Source organism: Brassica rapa, chromosome A04 (genome assembly GCF_000309985.2).
Source record: "Brassica rapa cultivar Chiifu-401-42 chromosome A04, CAAS_Brap_v3.01, whole genome shotgun sequence".
In the NCBI taxonomy this organism is placed as follows: Eukaryota; Viridiplantae; Streptophyta; class Magnoliopsida; order Brassicales; family Brassicaceae; genus Brassica; species Brassica rapa.
The window spans coordinates 150,872-169,101 of record NC_024798.2 but is presented as its reverse complement, the minus strand read 5'-3'; the positions used below and the strand labels follow the sequence as shown (position 1 = coordinate 169,101).

At 40.3% G+C, this 18,230-nt stretch overlaps 6 protein-coding genes across 9 annotated transcripts; 3 read left to right on the top strand and 3 right to left on the bottom strand.

Moving 5' to 3' along the window:
* Window positions 1-148: 148 nt before the first annotated feature.
* On the top strand, window positions 149-925 carry LOC117133632. Its single transcript, XM_033290322.1, has one exon. The coding sequence runs from the start codon at window positions 149-151 to the stop codon at window positions 923-925; it is 777 nt and encodes a 258-aa protein (XP_033146213.1).
* A 2,935-nt stretch (window positions 926-3,860) lies between these two features.
* LOC103862716 (RAN GTPase-activating protein 1) lies at window positions 3,861-6,461 on the top strand. The gene has a single exon (XM_009140389.3). It carries the CDS (start codon window positions 4,693-4,695, stop codon window positions 6,301-6,303), a length of 1,611 nt encoding a protein of 536 aa, XP_009138637.1. The 5' UTR covers window positions 3,861-4,692; the 3' UTR covers window positions 6,304-6,461.
* On the bottom strand, window positions 6,448-8,272 carry LOC103862714 (chloroplast stem-loop binding protein of 41 kDa a, chloroplastic). Its single transcript, XM_009140388.3, has 6 exons — window positions 7,817-8,272; window positions 7,612-7,733; window positions 7,413-7,515; window positions 7,207-7,345; window positions 6,854-7,131; window positions 6,448-6,755 (listed from the first exon to the last, which is right to left on the bottom strand). Exons 1-6 carry the CDS (start codon window positions 8,195-8,197, stop codon window positions 6,573-6,575), a joined length of 1,206 nt encoding a protein of 401 aa, XP_009138636.2. The 5' UTR covers window positions 8,198-8,272; the 3' UTR covers window positions 6,448-6,572.
* Window positions 8,273-8,501: 229 nt separating this feature from the next.
* LOC103862717 (mitochondrial Rho GTPase 2) lies at window positions 8,502-12,351 on the bottom strand. The gene is made up of 14 exons (XM_009140390.3): window positions 12,022-12,351; window positions 11,750-11,882; window positions 11,515-11,664; window positions 11,155-11,331; window positions 10,812-11,063; window positions 10,607-10,675; window positions 10,436-10,491; window positions 10,156-10,237; window positions 9,820-10,031; window positions 9,665-9,734; window positions 9,462-9,574; window positions 9,222-9,372; window positions 8,971-9,157; window positions 8,502-8,883 (listed from the first exon to the last, which is right to left on the bottom strand). Exons 1-14 carry the CDS (start codon window positions 12,237-12,239, stop codon window positions 8,816-8,818), a joined length of 1,938 nt encoding a protein of 645 aa, XP_009138638.2. The 5' UTR covers window positions 12,240-12,351; the 3' UTR covers window positions 8,502-8,815.
* A 216-nt stretch (window positions 12,352-12,567) lies between these two features.
* LOC103862719 (fatty-acid-binding protein 1) lies at window positions 12,568-13,868 on the top strand. Its single transcript, XM_009140396.3, has 4 exons — window positions 12,568-13,011; window positions 13,135-13,384; window positions 13,474-13,565; window positions 13,633-13,868. The coding sequence occupies exons 1-4, from the start codon at window positions 12,633-12,635 to the stop codon at window positions 13,773-13,775; spliced, it is 864 nt and encodes a 287-aa protein (XP_009138644.1). The 5' UTR covers window positions 12,568-12,632; the 3' UTR covers window positions 13,776-13,868.
* Window positions 13,831-18,219, bottom strand: LOC103862718 (protein TIME FOR COFFEE). Of its 4 annotated transcripts, none has more exons than XM_033290799.1 (12): window positions 17,879-18,219; window positions 17,582-17,806; window positions 17,400-17,461; window positions 17,132-17,249; window positions 16,868-17,042; window positions 16,704-16,782; window positions 16,534-16,614; window positions 16,292-16,445; window positions 16,100-16,169; window positions 15,964-16,033; window positions 15,553-15,867; window positions 13,831-15,418 (listed from the first exon to the last, which is right to left on the bottom strand). In XM_033290799.1, exons 1-12 carry the CDS (start codon window positions 17,967-17,969, stop codon window positions 14,084-14,086), a joined length of 2,775 nt encoding a protein of 924 aa, XP_033146690.1. In that variant the 5' UTR covers window positions 17,970-18,219; the 3' UTR covers window positions 13,831-14,083. The 4 variants fall into 4 exon arrangements, with proteins under 4 accessions (XP_033146690.1, XP_033146691.1, XP_033146689.1 ...); XM_033290800.1 differs by having other exon boundaries at window positions 16,868-17,006; XM_033290798.1 differs by having other exon boundaries at window positions 17,132-17,461; window positions 17,582-17,602; window positions 17,693-17,806.
* Between the last annotated feature and the right edge of the window lie 11 nt (window positions 18,220-18,230).

Here is an 18,230-nt window from a genome sequence, read left to right as displayed (position 1 = left end):
TCTTTGGCTGCTCTTTTCGGACAGTGAATCGTTGTGGGCAGTATGGAATAGACGTTACAATTTACAAGGTAAGAGTCTCTGGACTTTAGAGATTTCCACTTCGAACTCTTGGACTTGGAATCACTTGCTAAAGTTGAGGGAGCTTGGGATGCAATTTGTTAAACCAATCCTTGGAAATGGCCACAGTGTGAGCTTTTGGTATGATGCTTGGACCCCTTTCGGAAGTCTTATTAATTTCTTAGGTCAGCACGCCCCCCGTCAGCTCCGAGTCCCTCTCCATAGTACTGTGTCTGAAGCGTGTAGTTCATCTGGTTGGAATATCGCCTCGCCGAGATCAAACAGGGCTCTAGAACTTCATACCTATCTCACTACCATCCCTTGCCCGACTTTCTCTGAGGTGCCTGATTCATACACGTGGTGTACAACTTCTAGGGAGGAGCCGAAGTTTAATGCATCAGATACTTGGCAGGATTTCCGGCCAAGGGAGCCGATTCAGACTGCATCAGACCTCATATGGTTCAAGGGAGCAATTCCGAGAAACAGTTTCAACATGTGGGTAGCCAACATGAATAGATTACCAACTAGAGCAAGACTTGCTTCATGGGGCCTTCCTGTCCCTACTGCTTGCTGCCTTTGCTCTGCCTATATGGAAACAAGAGAGCACTTGTTCTTGTCTTGTAGCTACAGTACTTCAGTTTGGGGGCTATGCATTGGGACGCTAAATCCTCCATCTAGGATGTTTAGCACCTGGTCTGAGCTACTCTCCTGGATCAGAGGCAATTCTCCATCGGCTCCTTCTTTGCTAAGGAAGTTAGCGGCTCAATCCATCTTATATCATCTCTGGAAGCAAAGGAATAATGTCCTGCACAACCACATTGTATTACCGCCAGAAGCGATCTTCAGAATCATAGATAAGGAGATGTGAAATACAATTACGGCTAGAAGAGGGAGGAAGCATTTTCTCGATCTAATGGCAAAATGGATGCGTTGAGTTGAGATGAAATTTTGGCAATCCTTCCTTGTTACTACCTTGTTTTTTCCTTTTTTTTTGCCAAGGTGTAACAAATCTTAGATCTTATTTTGTAAAATCTGAACCTTCATTTTAATGATATTTACCTTTTAGCATCTATATTCATTTGCTTTGAAAGCTATCGATTAAATCATTTCACTTACTACTTACTACATATTGACAACACTCTAGTCAGCTTGTTCTTTCATTTTGTACATCTAACAACAAACTTGGTGACGGTGTTAATACGAAAAAGGGGGAAAAAGATTGGTAGCATCATATATGCGTGCTAGCGCGTTTGTCTGAAGTCATAGGTGGCCACCAACTTTTGCAGTTCTTTAATTTATTAAAAGGAAATTACAAAAATACCATGTGGGTGATTAGTTAGAAACTTTAATGTAGAAATTTTAATGTAAAAACTTTGCTGTAGAATTTAGGTTGTATGATTTTTTGATTTAGCTGTAAGTGATATACCTTTAAAATTGATTGATACAACAATATATTTTTTATAGCCAAAAAGATGAAACTTTAAAAAATAAGGCTTTTATAGCCATTTTTTTTTGCTATAACTTTAAGAAACAAGATAAATTATGATTGGTGATTTAAAGGCTGTAGATTAATGTTAAAGCTAAAATCAGCTTCTGCAACCCAACCAATCATCCCCACATTCGTAGTATCATTTTTCATGTTTACCCTAATCATTTTTACCTTCGCTTTTAATGAAGAACTAGATTTTGACCCGCGCTTAAAAGCGCGGGTTTGTTTTCAAAATTAAATATATATTTAAATTAATTTCTACATAATATATATAGTGTATAGGTTTGTGTACATTTATCTCAAACCGCGAACTAAACTGTAGCAAACTGAAGAAGAAAAACGAAACCTACATTAAACTGACTTTCATAAATAATCGAGCAAATCCTATATCTCTAGAACCAAAAAACTGAGACCAATCGTGAAACATTGAAATGGTACGAAAAAAACATTTTATTTTTGAAAATGATTTAACTCCTTTTAGTAGGAATACATATGTAGTTTATTGACGAATTAAGATATAAGCATTGTTTTTATATTTGATTCGGACTTGCAATTGGACCAGTAAACTGGTGGCCGTATATAATATGGACTGGCTTATATTCTTCATGTAATATTCTATCATGATTATACCAACTGATATGTTTCCACAGAATTCAGATTTAAGGAAAACCTATTAATTAAAAATCTGATAAAACCGAAAATTATGCCATTAACCCGTGAAGCGACACAGGTTGATCCGATAAAAACTTAGAAAATTTTGATAATATTTTTTAAAAAATTGATTATAATTCTCATATATTTTATAATAATATGTAAAACTTAAAAAAAAACTATTTGATTTGTCATCTAACGTAAGATTTGTGTAGATGAGAATGGGGCTTACCTTATGAATGACAAAATCTTCAATAATTTTAATGATAATGTGAATTCGCAAGCATATTCTCGTTTAAAAATATTGTAAATTATATGATTAACTCATAGAAGAAGTAAAAATAGGTGAATGATATGGTATATAATGTTATTGAATATTGAGTTAATTATTGTTAGAGATAAATAAGGGAATACCAAAAAAGTATTAATCTAATGAAAAGGTCCAACAACCTTTTATAAGTAGATTTTTTCAGAATGTTTCTCTTTTAATAGTATAGATAAAAGACATTTATAACTATATGGTTAATTAATATAGACTTAAGGTTTAGAATTGAGGAGTATGATTAGATTTTTGGAATATCAACTTTAGTATTTTAATAAATATATAAATAAATACTTAAAAGATATAATTTTTTTAAATAGTTTCAAAAATAATTTTCGATTTTCAAAAAAAACATTTGTGAAAAATTGAAAAAAATCAAAATTTTTTTAATAGAAAGTTCGAATTTGAAAAAGTATAATTCGATAACATAAGAAAAAATGTTTTTTTTTTATTTTTTATTTATTTAAATAATTATTTATTATATATATATAGAACAAGTGTATAAAAGTTTTTTACCATTTAATAAAAAAGTATTTTTGAAAAAATATTTTTATTAGTAGTAAACATGAATAATAATACCAATAAAATGGTAAACACTAAAAAAATCTTTATCAAATGTTCATGATACATTCAAAGAAAATAATTCGGGATAAGAAGCTTAATGATTGATTGATGTTAACTCATCACCCACGTTTATATAAAGATATATATGGAGATATTTAATCTATCATATGATAAAAAAAAAAGTAAATAATACGACCAATAAGGCAGTCACGCCTCCCTTGCGCATTAACTAACCTTTTATAAATCTATCTCTTTCAGTAATCATTTGCTCATTCGTTGCATTGTTTTTAGAGTATTGCTCCAAATGTGGAAACTGTGCTGCAAGTAAGCAATAAGAGAACGGAAATACCGAATATATATGTATATGTGAAATATGCATAGCTATCAAGATTTAGGATATAGAACTCTTTTTTTTTTGTGCACCAGGATATAGAACTTAAAATCTCGTTTTTAACATGTAGTTAATTTAAATAAAAGGTTTATATATACTTGGAACGTTTTTTCAAGAAATACATTAAAAGTAGGTATGTCTAAGTAAAGCTAAAGCCAAACCTGCACGCTTGATAAATTTGAACATATCTAATAAAATCCTATGAAATTAATGATCATCTCATGATCATTGATCACTATCGGAAAATCTTGCACATATACGCGCTTTTAAGATTTAAGCACACTTACGTACACAAAGTCACACATATATTCTTTTTTTTTTTCGATATCTAACTCTAAGTAACATGGAATTGTTTTCAGTTTTTTTTGTTCATTTGTGGCTTCTTAATACAAAAGTATATCATTAACAAATACGGGTTATTATTAATTTATTATTAGTGTTTTTACCATGACCATTAGTTGGTATTGCTCATGAATTTTATTTTATTTTGGGTCAAAATCATGAAATATTTGTTATTATGATGGTAAATCAATAGCTATCTAATGATACGTATACAGCAGAGAGCAGACTCGTGTAGTGAAAATGCAACCCCAGGTGCTGTACAGGATGTGTGAGGAATGTTAAAAGAGCGAGCATGCTAAGATTAGTTGGAGGAGGTTATGCATATATAGTCATGTGTCGTCGATTAGAATCTAAATTGTATAATTAGCAAAGCTGGACCGTTAGTTATTTTTGTACGTAACATAAAAAATATTTAATCGGACACTCCCACGGTAGGCAGCACAACACAAGAAGATCAACAGACCCTAGACAGTTCACCGTCGGCGAGTCCTCTGCATCTGTTATCTTTTTGTTTCTGAAATGAATAAATGCATCATTGCACTCGCTTTAAGCAAGCAACCAAATAATGGGCTTGGCAAAGAAGGCCCGGATTAATCAATGATGGATATTATTATTAGTGGGCTTTGAGTAAACCCTAAGCTTCATAGATTGGTCCTCATTTTTATTGCTTTTATTGTTTTGGTTTGAAATTTGAAAAGGGATGATTGCCTCCCATTATCATCACGTCACGCGTCTCAATGATTCTCTCTTTCTTTCTTTCTGCTTCTTATTTACGCTTCCCCTCTGATTTAATTTAATTAAATAGAATAAAAACTCCTCCTTCTCGAATCTCGATCCATCCGGAGAAGAAGAAGAAGGTATCAATTACAGGAGCTAATGGATAATAATTCAGTGACAACTCCAAGAGTGTTATCAGTGAAGATGTGGCCACCGAGCAAGAGCACACGCCTGATGCTCGTGGACCGCATCACCAACAACTTAACCACTCCTTCCATCTTCTCCCGCAAGTACGGTCTCCTGACTCCTCCCCAGGCTGAGCACGACGCCAAGCGCATCGAAGACCTCGCTTTCGCCTCCGCCAACAAGCACTTCCAGAACGAGCCCGACGGTGACGGCACCTCCGCTGTCCAGATCTACGCCAAAGAATCAAGCAAACTCATGCTCGAAGCCATCAAGCAAGGTCCCCAGGAGGAGGTTCAATCCACCACGACTGCGGGTGGGGGGAGGGAGGATTGCTTGTTTGATTTATCCGGTGGGCGTAGAGCCTTCATTGACGAATCCGAGGCCCGCGACCTTTTGCGCCCTTTGGCTGATCCTAACAACAACTCTTTCACCAAGATCCGTTTCACCAACAGGAGCTTCGGCTCTGAAGCTGCTAAAGTTGCTGTTAGCGTGCTGTCTTCTATCAAAGATCAGCTCACTGAAGTTGATCTCTCGGACTTTGTCGCGGGGAGACCAGAGGCCGAAGCTCTTGAAGTCATGAACATGTTTTCGTCTGCTTTGGAAGGTTCCAAGCTTAGGTTTTTGGATCTTTCGGACAATGCCTTGGGTGAGAAAGGGATCCGAGCGTTTGCTTCTCTCTTCAAGTCTCAGCGTGACTTGGAGGAGCTTTATCTGATGAATGACGGCATCTCCGAGGATGCTGCGAGAGCGGTTCTCGAGCTGCTTCCTTGTACTGACAAAATCAAGGTTCTTCAGTTTCATAACAACATGACTGGAGACGAAGGAGCGGTTGCCATTGCGGAGATTGTGAAGAATTGTCCGTGTTTGGAGGATTTCAGGTGTTCTTCTACAAGGATTGGTTCTGAGGGAGGCGTTGCGCTTGCTGAAGCGCTTGCGTCTTGTAGACACTTGAAGAAGCTTGATCTTCGTGACAACATGTTTGGAGTCGAAGGTGGGATTGCTCTGGCCAAGACTTTATCAGTGTTGACTGAGGTCTATATGAGTTACCTTAACTTGGAGGATGAGGGAGCAGAGGCACTCTCTGAAGCTTTAATCAAGTCTGCTCCTTCTCTTCGAGTTCTTGAATTGGCTGGGAATGATATTACTGTGAAATCCACTGGGAAGTTAGCAGATTGCATCGCCGCAAAACAGTGTCTTTCGAAGCTGAATTTATCTGAGAATGAACTCAAAGACGAAGGGAGTATCTTAATAGCAAAGGCGCTTGATGAAGGTCATGACCAGTTGGCTGAAGTTGACATGAGCACCAACATGATGAGAAGAGCTGGGGCAAGAGCCTTGGCAGGAAGTGTTTTGAAGAAACAGGCTTTCAAGCTTCTGAACATTAATGGAAACTTCATATCTGAGGAAGGTGTGGACGAGGTGAATGACATGTTTAAGGACTCCCCGGAGAAGCTTGGTCTTTTGGATGATAATGACCCTGAAGGTGAAGATTTTGAAGATGAAGATGAGGAAGGCGAAGAAGAAGAAGACAGTGAACTGGAAGCAAAGCTCGGAGGTCTGAAAATCAAGCAAGAGGAGGAATAGGAAGATGTGGCATGAAGTGATGCTCTCTTGTTGCTATGTAGGTAGGTTTCGGTTTTATCCATTTCTCTCTCTGTAAGACTCTCTTCAGTTCTATTTCCTTGAAACATAAACCTCTTATCTTCAAGTAAACTAGTAGTCTTGTTGTTTTTGGTTATGAATTTAAATGGTCTTTTTAGCTGAAATCATGTTCATCTCATATGAGCCGAGGGAAAAAGAGAGAGAGTGCATAATGGTAGCTTTAGAAGTGTTACAAAGGAAGATAGTATTGATTAAGCGGCCACTGGAGTTTTGAGGGCTTCAAGTATCTTGTCATCTAATTCAAACTTCATCTCCTTCTTGTCTCTCCCAATCTTTACATACTCTTCATATCTCTCCTTGAGATCTTCAGGTAGGTTCGTTTTACTTTCCCACCCTAATATGTCCTTAGCTGCCCTTGGTTCCGCGTAGAAATGCTAGCATCATACAGTGATGACGAATGTTATATAATAAAACTAATCAATGATTGAGGAGTAGAAAGCCATTTTTTTCTAGTGGGGTTTTAGTTTTTTACCATGTTTCTAAATGGAAAAGCCTTCTTGGCGTCAACCCCAACGGCTTTGGGGTCGTAATGCACGATCTCAACGGTTTTGCCAGCAGCAGCGGCACAGAGCTTGGCCATACCGTCAAGAGTGACGGCTCTGTCACTGACGCAGTTGAAGATGTTGCAGCAGGCAGCCTCAGGGTTGGACACAGCTGAAGTGAGCATGGAAGACAAGTCTCTGACATGAGATATGTTGGTTAGCTGCAGTCCTGATCCTGGGATTGGCACTGGTCTGTCCCTCACAATCCCTGTGATGAACACAATTTGATCATTACTTGGTGCTTTTTTGTAAAAATTGTGGGTGGGGGTAGTGTTTTACTTACTGTCGAAGAACCATTCTTCGCAGTCTTTGTTGTTGCCAGAGCCGATCATGTACTGTGGTCGAAAGGAGGCCCAGTTCCCGAAGGTTTCAGCTAAGTACTTCTCCACTCCCACGTGACCTGCGTCGGCTTTCACTGCGTCCTGCACGTTTGGACATTATAATAAGTAAATGGTGATGAAGTGTATATATGCTTATGATTATTAGTACCCCTTCAACGTGAGGAGGTTCTTCGGTGGACTTGTAGATCCCCGCGCTGCTTATGAACAAGAACTGCTTAACGCCAGAGCTTTTAGCCCAATCCACCACTGGCCTGTATTCCGATGGACATGTATATATATGATCATCCATCCATGAAAATTCTGATAAAAGGCATACTTAGCTTATTATAGAAAAGATAAAAGCAGACCTGACAGTATCCAAGTCCTTGCCATTGTTGTCAAGAACAACGTCGAATGTTTCACCTCCGACCACAGTCGCAACATCAGCCGGGTTTCCCCACACCGTCTTTCCTCCGCCGCTTACGATTTCCTGCGAGGCAGATTATTCAGTTAAACTCAAAAGTGTGTGGGGGAATATGTTTTATCTTTTGTTTGGGGAATAAAAAAACTTACGGAGAAACGGCTAAACGGAGGTTTCTTCATCTTGTCAGAAGATTCATCGCCGACAGTCATGATGGTGACGCCGTGGCCGGCGGAGAGAAGCTCTTTGGCAAAGTAAAAGCCAATGACGGCGTGACCGCCGCTGTTGGTGTTGACTATAAGTACATTCTTCTTCTCTGCCTTAACTGTGAATCCCTGAGGAGTTGATCTTCGAGAACTCTTCAGAGAGTGTGCGGTGAAGAGAGAAGCAGAAGAAGAAGAAGAGAGAGAGGAAAATGAAGAAGATGATGAGGGAAGAGAGAAGCGGTGGATAGATGGCGGGGTGAGGAGATTGTTGATCGGAATAGCTGTTTTGGATGAGAAAAACAGAGAGGATGATGATAAAGCCGCCATTTTTGTTCCCTCACTGCTCTGCTCTGCTCTGAGTTGTTGTCGTCTTTGTGTTTAATATGATTGGATATGATCAAGCAGATGAATATATGTAAGGCTGTTATTGTTCAACCAGATAACATCCAACGGTCGGTCCATTTTCATTTCGCTTCCTTTTTTGTGTGTGTGGTTTAAATCTTAACCATCTTTTAAGATTGGGCTACATGACATGTTATCTTACAAGATAACGGTCGGTCCATCGTTTAGCTTACTTATATATGATAAATCTTAACCATCTTTAAGGTACAATGCAATTACAGTAAAAGCATTAATAAAATGGTCGTTATGTATATTATCATCAACCAGTCCGACGATACATGCACACTAACTAAGGAAAACAAAAAAGTTATAAAGAAGCAAAAGGTTCACATTGGTCCTTTTTGGAAGATTAGCCAATCAAATAAAACCACAAACACCCGAATAAGAAAGAAAAAAATAGTGGATCACACCACACTTGCGCGCATAATGGCCTCGACTCTTGACAACAATCAAAAGAGAGAAGAATACCTTTTTTGTATCTATAAAATTCCAAAAATTACGGAGATATGAAGAAGCCATCATCTATGTTGTCTTTTTAGCTCTTCAAGCATTCTTCCTCGCGGAATAAGCACGGTACGCTGCCAATCCGGCAAAACCAACCGCTGTACCCACTGCCATTTCAATCATTATCATTTTACTAATTAGCTTTACTTAGGTGTTTCTTCAAATATTTGTGAATAAACAAGAAGAAGAAGAACCTGAGACAAATAGAAGTGAGCTATTCACGACTTGGCGTATATTCTTGCTTCTTCTTCCTGACTCTGTCTCTGGCACGCTCATGTGAGGGTTCTCTGCTGTACTCACTATTTTCCTGAACAGACTATTCCTTTCATCATCTTTCATGCTTACCGACACTGGTATGTCTATCCCCAATTCCATGCAAACCTGTTCAGTTACCAAAATACTTTATTATCATATCCCACTAATATGGTTACGGTGATGCTTTTACCCTATCAGACTCTTGCACCGACATTGGATATGCATCCAAATCGTCTTTGGCCGCTACAAGAACACAAGGTGTCCCATAGCCGCTCTCTTCTCCTTTCCTCGCTACCTCCATCAACATTTCTCTCGCTTTTCTCCATGAGTATACATCCGAACTGCAACATATATACATCCCAATTTCTTCATTTTTGATCATCTCCATCCATACCTACCTGAGAAGTGCAAAGTGTTTATGAGAGCTAACCTGTCATAGACAACCACGGCAACATCGCATGCTGCCAACGCTTCCTTATTGGCCAGAAACTTTTTCACTCTGTCTTCTGGTATTTCCCTCAATATGAGGGTTTTCTTACAACCCTGTCAAAAAATGCCACCAGCACTTAAAACAGAAAAGAAAAACATCCACATGTGACAAGGAACATAAGAGTTCAGACCATCGCTACTTACCCCAGGCTGATCAACGACGTTTGCTGCATATCGTTCACCCACTGTTGCCTTATAGCCGTCCGAAAATTTCCTGGAGTTGAAACGCAGCTTAGAGAATATAAACAATCAAAGCTAGCACTAAGACAGGATACTTAGCAATGATAGATCTAGTTTACCTCTCTAAGAAAGAATCGAGGAGCGCAGACTTTCCAGATTTCTTAGGGCCAAATACAAAGCACTGAAACACATTCCTTTCTGTTCGCTGCTTCTTACGATCCACTGATCTTTTCCTAGTAACATTAAATGCTGAAGCTGGATCGTGACCATATCCGATATATATCAGGTTTGCCAAAGTTTTCCGAGGATCTAGTAGCGTCATTAGAGCCCACTGCATTAACACCATTAAACAGAGCATAATTAGTTATGGTAAGGAATGTTGCATCTGATATTTGATCATGGCGAAAACAACATCATTCTAATTTAGCCGTCAACACGACAGCAATCATACAAACCTCAGACAGAAACCCATTGATTGTCAACTTTCCGCCTGGTGTTTTCTCTGCAGCATCTTTATAGGGAGTCTCAAGCCAAGGACTGAAATTGTAAAAACATATTGTACATGTAAACAAACTTAAGACGGAACTATAAGTGCTCATGTACGAGAGCACTAAAGGCACTGGCAGTAAAATTCTGAAGAAAACATGGTCACCTAACTAAACAAACATTGGAAGTAACAGTTGATAACCACAAAAATTAGCAACGAATCACACAAAGTAATCGCCAGAAAATTACCTATCTGGAGCTGTTTGAAACAAATCATCTAGCTCATCTGGCCGTAAGGCTCCATCCTAAACAATGAAGCATTAAAGAACTATCACTGCTTCTTGAGGATTAAATAAGCTTTTAGGCGATACAGAACAACATAAATCAAGGTTGGATGATTAGAGAAACGATCATACACACATTATCAAGGTCATACAACTGGAAGAATCCCCTCAGAAAGTCCATAGTTTCATTAGTTAGCTCGATGCTCTGCAAGTCAAACAACGGAATAGAATGCAGGAATTATTTAAAAACAGGCGAGCCTGTTAATCACATACTTTAAATAACAGAACAATTTAGAGATATTCTAGAAGTTAAATACTATTTAAAACACACACACACACACCTGATCAGGAGAATGCTTTGCTGGAACTGTTAGTAAGTCGGTGTTGAGTTCCAAAGAATCATTGTAACCAAATTTCCGTAGGATAGCCCATGCTGTCTCAGGGCGACCTCTCTCGATAAATAGAGAAAAAAGAAAAAGGAAACCCGGAAGCGTAAGACCAAGATCAGTTACTCCATCTGGTTGTCTTTCTTGTACCACTCTCTTAACTCCCATAAGTTCAACAGGGTCAAGTGGGGCGCCAAAACAATTTACCTGAATTGCAGCATAAATAGTTATAGAGACTTAAAGAGGGATGAGGAATTTTCATGAAGGCAATAGGCAGTGGGTAATAGAGAAAGGGAACCTGGAAATCATTTAACTCAGCGTCATTAAGGGCACCATCCAAATCTTGATCGCAAAAGTTGAATATTCTTTGAACAGCCCTGCGGAGGCGAGGTTTCAAACATTGCTTTTCTTGATCAAACAAAGGAAATGTTGGATGAAGTACTGCTTTCAATGCATAGTAGAAGACATCAGGGGCCTGGAATAAAAGAAAGAAAGAAAATAATCATGATACTTAAGTGGCATTCAATGACAAACTCTCTGGGCATGGTTTAATCACATAAAGAACTCTTGTTGTGGCATTATCCCTCTTTGCTAAAAGATAGGATCTAAATCTTTTAAAAAAGGAAGAAAATTGGCAGAGAGAGAAGAAGATGAATACCTGAATAAGGGTTAATGCAGAACATTCAATACAGGTTTCAATCTCTCTGTACTCCTTCATAATTGGTGCCATAATATCCTCAAGTCTCACAGGAGAGCGTTCATCTCGTAAATCAAGCTTGCAGCCCACCACAATCACTGGTGCCTTGATCTAAGACACATATAGATACATATACAGTTACTAAACTGAAGTTAAGGTTTGTGAAGGAGAAAGAAAGCAACAGACTTAGAGAAACCTGTAAACGGCGGAGCTCAGGGAGCCAGTAAGAACTCAAGCGATCAAGAGTTGCAGGCTGGTCACAGGCATATGTCAGAATCACAACATCAGCCTTCCTGAATTCTTCAATGAGCTTTATCCTATTGTCAATACTAATTAACAGCAAACAGCATCACATGTATAAGCAGATACATGATCATCCGTACAAATTCAAACAAACCAATATAGAGATGAACATATTTCAAAACGTTTCCACCATTGACAATTTAGGAAGCATGATTAGATAGAGACCTTGAGGGAGTATCGATGATGGTTATAGGTATATAGTCAGGGTAAGCGTCAGCGGGAAGAGTCGTCGGAGGAAGGACGCGCGGGACGTTATCCGGGAATGTTTCGGAGGCGACGGCCGAGATCAGGCTCGATTTCCCGGTTCCTTTGTCGCCAGCGACGGCGACGCGGAGGCTTTTACGGCCTCCGGAAGATGACTTTCCTCCAAATCCACCTAGCATGATCGGAGAAACTGAGAGATGATGATGATGATGACGATGAAGAGAAAATTACGTTAAATCATATGTTTGCGGAGATTGATTGATCTACGAATGGCCGGCCTCAACTGAAGTGGATGGATGCTCCACTACTTAATTCGGGTTGACCCGATACTTTCCCCGCAAGGCTTATTATCTTCGGCCTCACGGATTTCTTTAAAAAGCCCAATACAGCGCTTGAAAGGCTTTTTAGTAAACGAATAAAGCCCAAAGTAGGGATTGTTGGCAACGTGTCAACAAGGGCAGCTGTTATTGTCGCTGAGTCATATCAATGGTGTGTGTTCGAGTGTTTAATGAGAGTGTAATAACCAAAAAACAACAAAAGAGAGTCAACTAACATCCAACAAGACGAAGACGATGGTTTCGTTTCGCTTCCCTTTCTCGTTTTCTCAGCCCTCACTCCCCAAACCACCGCGCGCCACTTCTTCGTCTTCCAGATTCTCTGTTTCCGCCGTTGCCGTAACACTCACCGTTGGCGCCGCAGCTGCCGGAGCTGCGGTAGCGGCGTCGCGAAATCCCAGTCATTCGATTCTGGATTGGGTCTTCTCGTCTCACCGTTCGTCTCTGTCACCATGGGGATCTATGACTCTAGCCGATTCTAGCTCCGAATCCGTTGCTGAGCCTAAGACCGGGTTCTCGTTCCCGGCTACAATTGGAGAATCCCGGAGATTACTCGGCGTGGGGCTGAGGAAGAAGAGCGTGCTGGGTTTAAAGAACATCGATGTCTACGCATTCGGTAAATTCAACTGTTATATCCAGACTACATACATTTATTAGTTATTACGAAGAACATGTTCTGTTTCTTTTTGCATTAAGTTGATTGATTGATTAAGCTCCTTTTCGCATCTGTATATGTTAGGCATATATGCAGACTGTGATGATGTGAAGAAACTTGTGGGTGAGAAGTACTCGAGTCTTGCAGCTTCTGAGCTCAGGGGAAACAATGCTTTCATCGATCAACTCATGGAAGCCGACATAAAGATGACTATAAGGCTGCAGATCGTCTACGGCAAACTCAACATCCGTTCCGTGCGCAATGCTTTCCAAGAATCTGTTGGTAATAGACTCAAGAAGTTTGGTGGCGTTGACAACGATGAGTTGCTCCAAAGGTTAACACACACAACACGAGAAATTTCAATGTTTGATTATGTGTTTAGCTGTTGAATTCTTTTTCACTTTGATGCTGTCACTCTTGTAGCTTTACTAGCCTCTTCAAAGATGAGTATAAAATTCCAAGAAGTTCCATAATTGATTTGACTCAAGAACCAGGGCATGTACTCAGCGTAGCAAGTAAGACTCTCTTTTTTTTATGACTTTTCAAGTAAATTGTCTCTGTCTAACATCCTTTGTTTTTCAGTTGAGGGAAACCATGTTGGGAGTGTGAAGAGCAAACTCTTGTGTAGGTCAATCTTAGACTTGTACATTGGTGAAGAACCGTTTGATAAGAATGCAAGAGAAGATTTTCTAGACAATGTGGCTTCTCTAGCCGCCCACAAGTAGATCAAATAGCAGAACCAAAGTGTGGTCTTTGTTATTGGATTTCTTTATAATACTGTTGAGGTATTTTCAATGAAATAAATTGCTTGAAGGTTTTGTTAAGTCTATGGAATGTACACTACACCGATCATAAAGAAAGAAAATCGACTACCCCATAAAATACATTAAACAATCTAGATAAACCTTATAAGAAGATACCGACCCTAGGTAGAGGCACTGTATTGTTACCTCATCTGGGTGTTATATATTAGCTTAATTCAGAAGCTAGACACTGCAAAAATGGCCACTTCATACGTCCAGCTTTGATGAAACTAGTACTTTAGCTCAGAAAGGTGACCAGGGCAAGAAGTTATGATTGGTGGCACGTTCCTCCCACAAACTGGAGAGCTTTTTTGGGTCGAGCCAGAAGCTGAATTCTCTGCCGGGTCCTGTGCGTGTGCAGCTGAAGAAGGAACAGGTAATAACGGCAAGGCTTTGCTGTTGTTGACCTTTGGTTTTGCTGCTTTTTCATGTGGAGCAGACCCTGTGACTGCAGAAGAAGAAGAGCCACCACCAGATCTTTTCTGTTGCGACTTTGATGGTGCTTCAAAAGAAATCTGAGTCTGTCCGTGTGTTCTTATCTGCTGCTGAGACTGGAACTGCTTGAGGTCTAAGGAATTGCACGACGTGAGTGATGAGGTTGCAGGGTTTTTCCGCTGAGATGACTTGGCGGTAACAGAGTCAGCCTGACAATGAGTCATCGTTTTACTCCGACCAGAATGCTGCTGCCTCTGCGTAAGATGATGGGTAAACACTGAAGGATCTCCACTCATCGTTGTGGCTGCAGGAGGAGGCCAAGTACCAGAAACAAAGTTGAGGGTTCTCGATGGATTGTCAAAAACCAGCGTCTGTCCATTCATAGCTGGAGTCCTCCCAGTAAGAGTCTTTTTCTGGTCCTCGGCATGACTTGAACAGCTTCCACCTCCCGTCTTTGAGTCACCTGCCTGATGTTTTTTGTGGTGAACAACGGGAGCTGCAGATACGAACTGGTAGCCATTGGTAGAAAAATTCAGATTTGCAGGGGCAGAACCACCGGCTAAAGAGGCAAATGACATGGAAAAGTTTTGTGGGTGCATAGGAGCAGTCATGATCTGGGCATATGGCCCTCCTTTATGAGTGTGGCTGCCCCTTGAATCTGAGTTATCTCCAGCAGATTTGGCCTCAGACTTTTGAGATTGTTGACGGTGTTTCTGAACATTAGCTTGGCTTGAAACGCAGTTCACACTAACTTGCGGTTGTAGTTGCCTATGGGATGATGAGGAACAGCTTGCTGCCTTTGGCTCTCTCTGGCCTTGAGTCTGATTCTGCAGAACCTGGGAAGGTTGGAACATTTGCGGCGAATAAAAGGACCCATTGAAGAAAGGCAACGCTTGGCTTGGAGTCCCATCTCTGATGGTTGAAGACAGTTGAAAGGAATATGAACTGTTCGGAAGAACTGTAAAGTATGGAGAAGAAGCTTCGCAGGCTGATGAACTTGGATGGTTAAAATTAACAGATGCTGTACCGACAGCCACACACGGACTATTATTTGTTGGACGAGATGACTTCGAAGGTAAAATGACAGGTTGCAAATGGTGGTTTGTTGGGAAGATGAAAGCTTCAGCAGGCTGCGTTAAAAGAGAAAAATGATTTTATTCCAGAGAACTAGATAGCACTTTTAACAGTTTTAACTAAAAAACGCAATGGTATAAACACAAATTGGTGACGAGACAAAAAAAAGGAAAGCCAAGGACAGACATACCACTACACTACTAGATGCAGAGGGTGGTTGAGGTTTTTTCTGTCTGATTAAAGCAAAATGACTACTTTCAGAGGCTTTAACCACGAATCTGTCTTGTGCCTGTGAGTTTAAACTGGGAATAGGAGGGCTTCCTACCAAGGATGGGTTTCCAGCGGTTGGCCTCAAGTCACCACCTTTCAGATATACAGAATCTTTGTTTGGCTGAGGAAGATGGTTTGATTTGACAAATTGCTGATGTAGCTGAATGTTCCGGGCAATGAAAAAGTGTGTGGCGCACCTTTTAGGCCTAGGCTGAGAAGCAGAAAAAGAAGCACCCTGCATTTGTTAAATAATCATGGTCCAAACCAGTAAAATAAACAGTGATCAACATCTCTATGAAGCACAAATGCAACTACAACAGCATATACCTACCTGCACACATTTGTAAGATTCACCATCCACAGGTTTACCCTTGTGCATCAGTGGTACGTATCTGCCAATGCTTTAAAAAAAATGAGGGTCTGACCATTAGGCTAGCACAAGACAAGGTAGGGATTTCGGAACTCACCCCTGATGAGGAAGGCCACTAGGCAAGCCTCCTACAGCTGCAGTCAAAGGTAAGACTGAACTCTGCTGAGCTGAAATTGAGATAAACATGGGTTAGAAAAAGTAGATCTGTGTATCCAAGAAAAAAAATCAGTAACTTAAGAAGCCAAAACTTGCATGGTGATTGATTTATAAACTATTCAGGATTGATTACCAGATTTAGCCAGCTGAGGTTGGCTCCGATCCAAATTTTGTAATCTAAGGCTAGAATCTCTGCTGATCTCTTGGCTCAGTCTCTCCAGACCAAGATTCAAGCATTCGCTTTTCTGGACAATAATCTTATCTTTGCTCTTGACAGAACTATCTTGCTGCATTAGGTAAAAGAGAAACAAAAATGTAAGAAACCACAAAGTGGGGACATGCTAAACGGCACAACCATAATAAATCTACACTTGCCTTGAAACAATCTTTGGCAGCAATAGAGGACAAAGGAAGAAGAGAAAGGCTTTGTGATGAGGAAGGAGCTGTTGGAGGAACCTATTGACAGAAAATAAAATGATGTTTAGCAAAATGGGATCATTCAGAATCACGGAAGCTAAAATCGAAAACGAATATAGACATCTCACCATGAGATCAATCTGGAGCTTACTAGCAGAATTACTCCTCTCGTCTCTATAGTTTTCCAATTGTGAACCCTCCAATACCCTGCATTAGATTTCAAAAAATACAAAAACAGTCATTAGATATCAGAACAAGGAAAGATGGATAACTGATAATCTAGTTAATATACCCTTTTGATGCGGCAGAATCTTCCAACACGCTGGGGGTTTCTTGCCTGACTTGTTTCTCCTTGTGAACATCGGGGAGTGGAGACGATGTTACTCCGTTAGTGGACTTATCAATGTTGGGTGAGTGCTCAGCTTTACACCCTTGGGAAGAATCATCACCAACTTCCGTTTTCAAATCTGCAAAATCAAGCAGCGATATATATACATAAATAAATATATGTTGCAGTCTGAGACAGGATGAGAACGAACAAGTGTACACATCATACCTTTAACCTCGGATGATAAAAGGGGATTCTCCGATTCGTCTTGTATCTTAGAGCGGTGAGGGTGTTGTTGCTTCAATCCGGATAGAACCTCAGCTATTTCAATCTCCAAGTCGTCTTCCATCTCCATCTCCATCGCACCGAAGGATTTAGGTGGCTTCGGTATCCCGGATTTGGGTCCGCAACGAGGAAACTTCTTCTTCTGCTTGACGGAAACAGTTGAAGAAGAGGGTGAGGCAACTTCGAAGCCCGGAGATCCTCGGCGGTCTTCTCCAAATCCGCCACCACCGCTTCCCGACGATGTCCGGCAGTCATGCGACCTCTTTATACATGCTGCCAGATAAAATAATAAATAAATTAATTAAATAGGAATGGAACTCCGTCTTAAGAAAATATATATTTTGAAAATCAAAAAAGAAGGAGATAATAACAATAAATAAAATAAAATGGAACCTGAACGAGCCTTTCTTGGGACGGGTACGCCGATCATTCCATCGGCGATACGACTTGCCTGGAAGCTCTTCCTTCGATAACTATTCTTTACGTCGTCGTCATCCTCTCCCATACTCTCATCCGAGCTATCTTCTTCTACATCTCTCCGCGCGAACCTTTCACTCCGTCTCCTCTTACTCCGATTCACCGACTCCGGATCTCTCCCCTCCTGCCCACCACTACTCTCTGTCACACACAGCAACAAATCAAACAACCACAAAACTCATCAGAAAAATAACAAGGAAGAAGAGGCAATACCTGAGAATCTTTGTCTCCGTTTTGTTACTCCATTTGAAGCAGCCATGGAGGTGGTCGATGATGATCTTCGAGCTTCCCTCGAATTATCCATTCATGCAACGCTAACCTCCCATCAACTGACTGCCTGATTCTCACTATAAATCCTCTCTCTCCCGATGAACTAACAATCCTCTCCCTCCTATATCTTCTTTATTCTGTGCAAAAGAGAACGGTTCAGATCTTCAAATGACGACTCTCTTTCCATCTTAACCGTTGGATCACACAGTCATTGGACGGCTGCGATCTCGAGAAGCCAGCATGGCAGAAACGTCACTTTCTTATGGAATAAAGCCCACTGCTCAATGTTTATTAT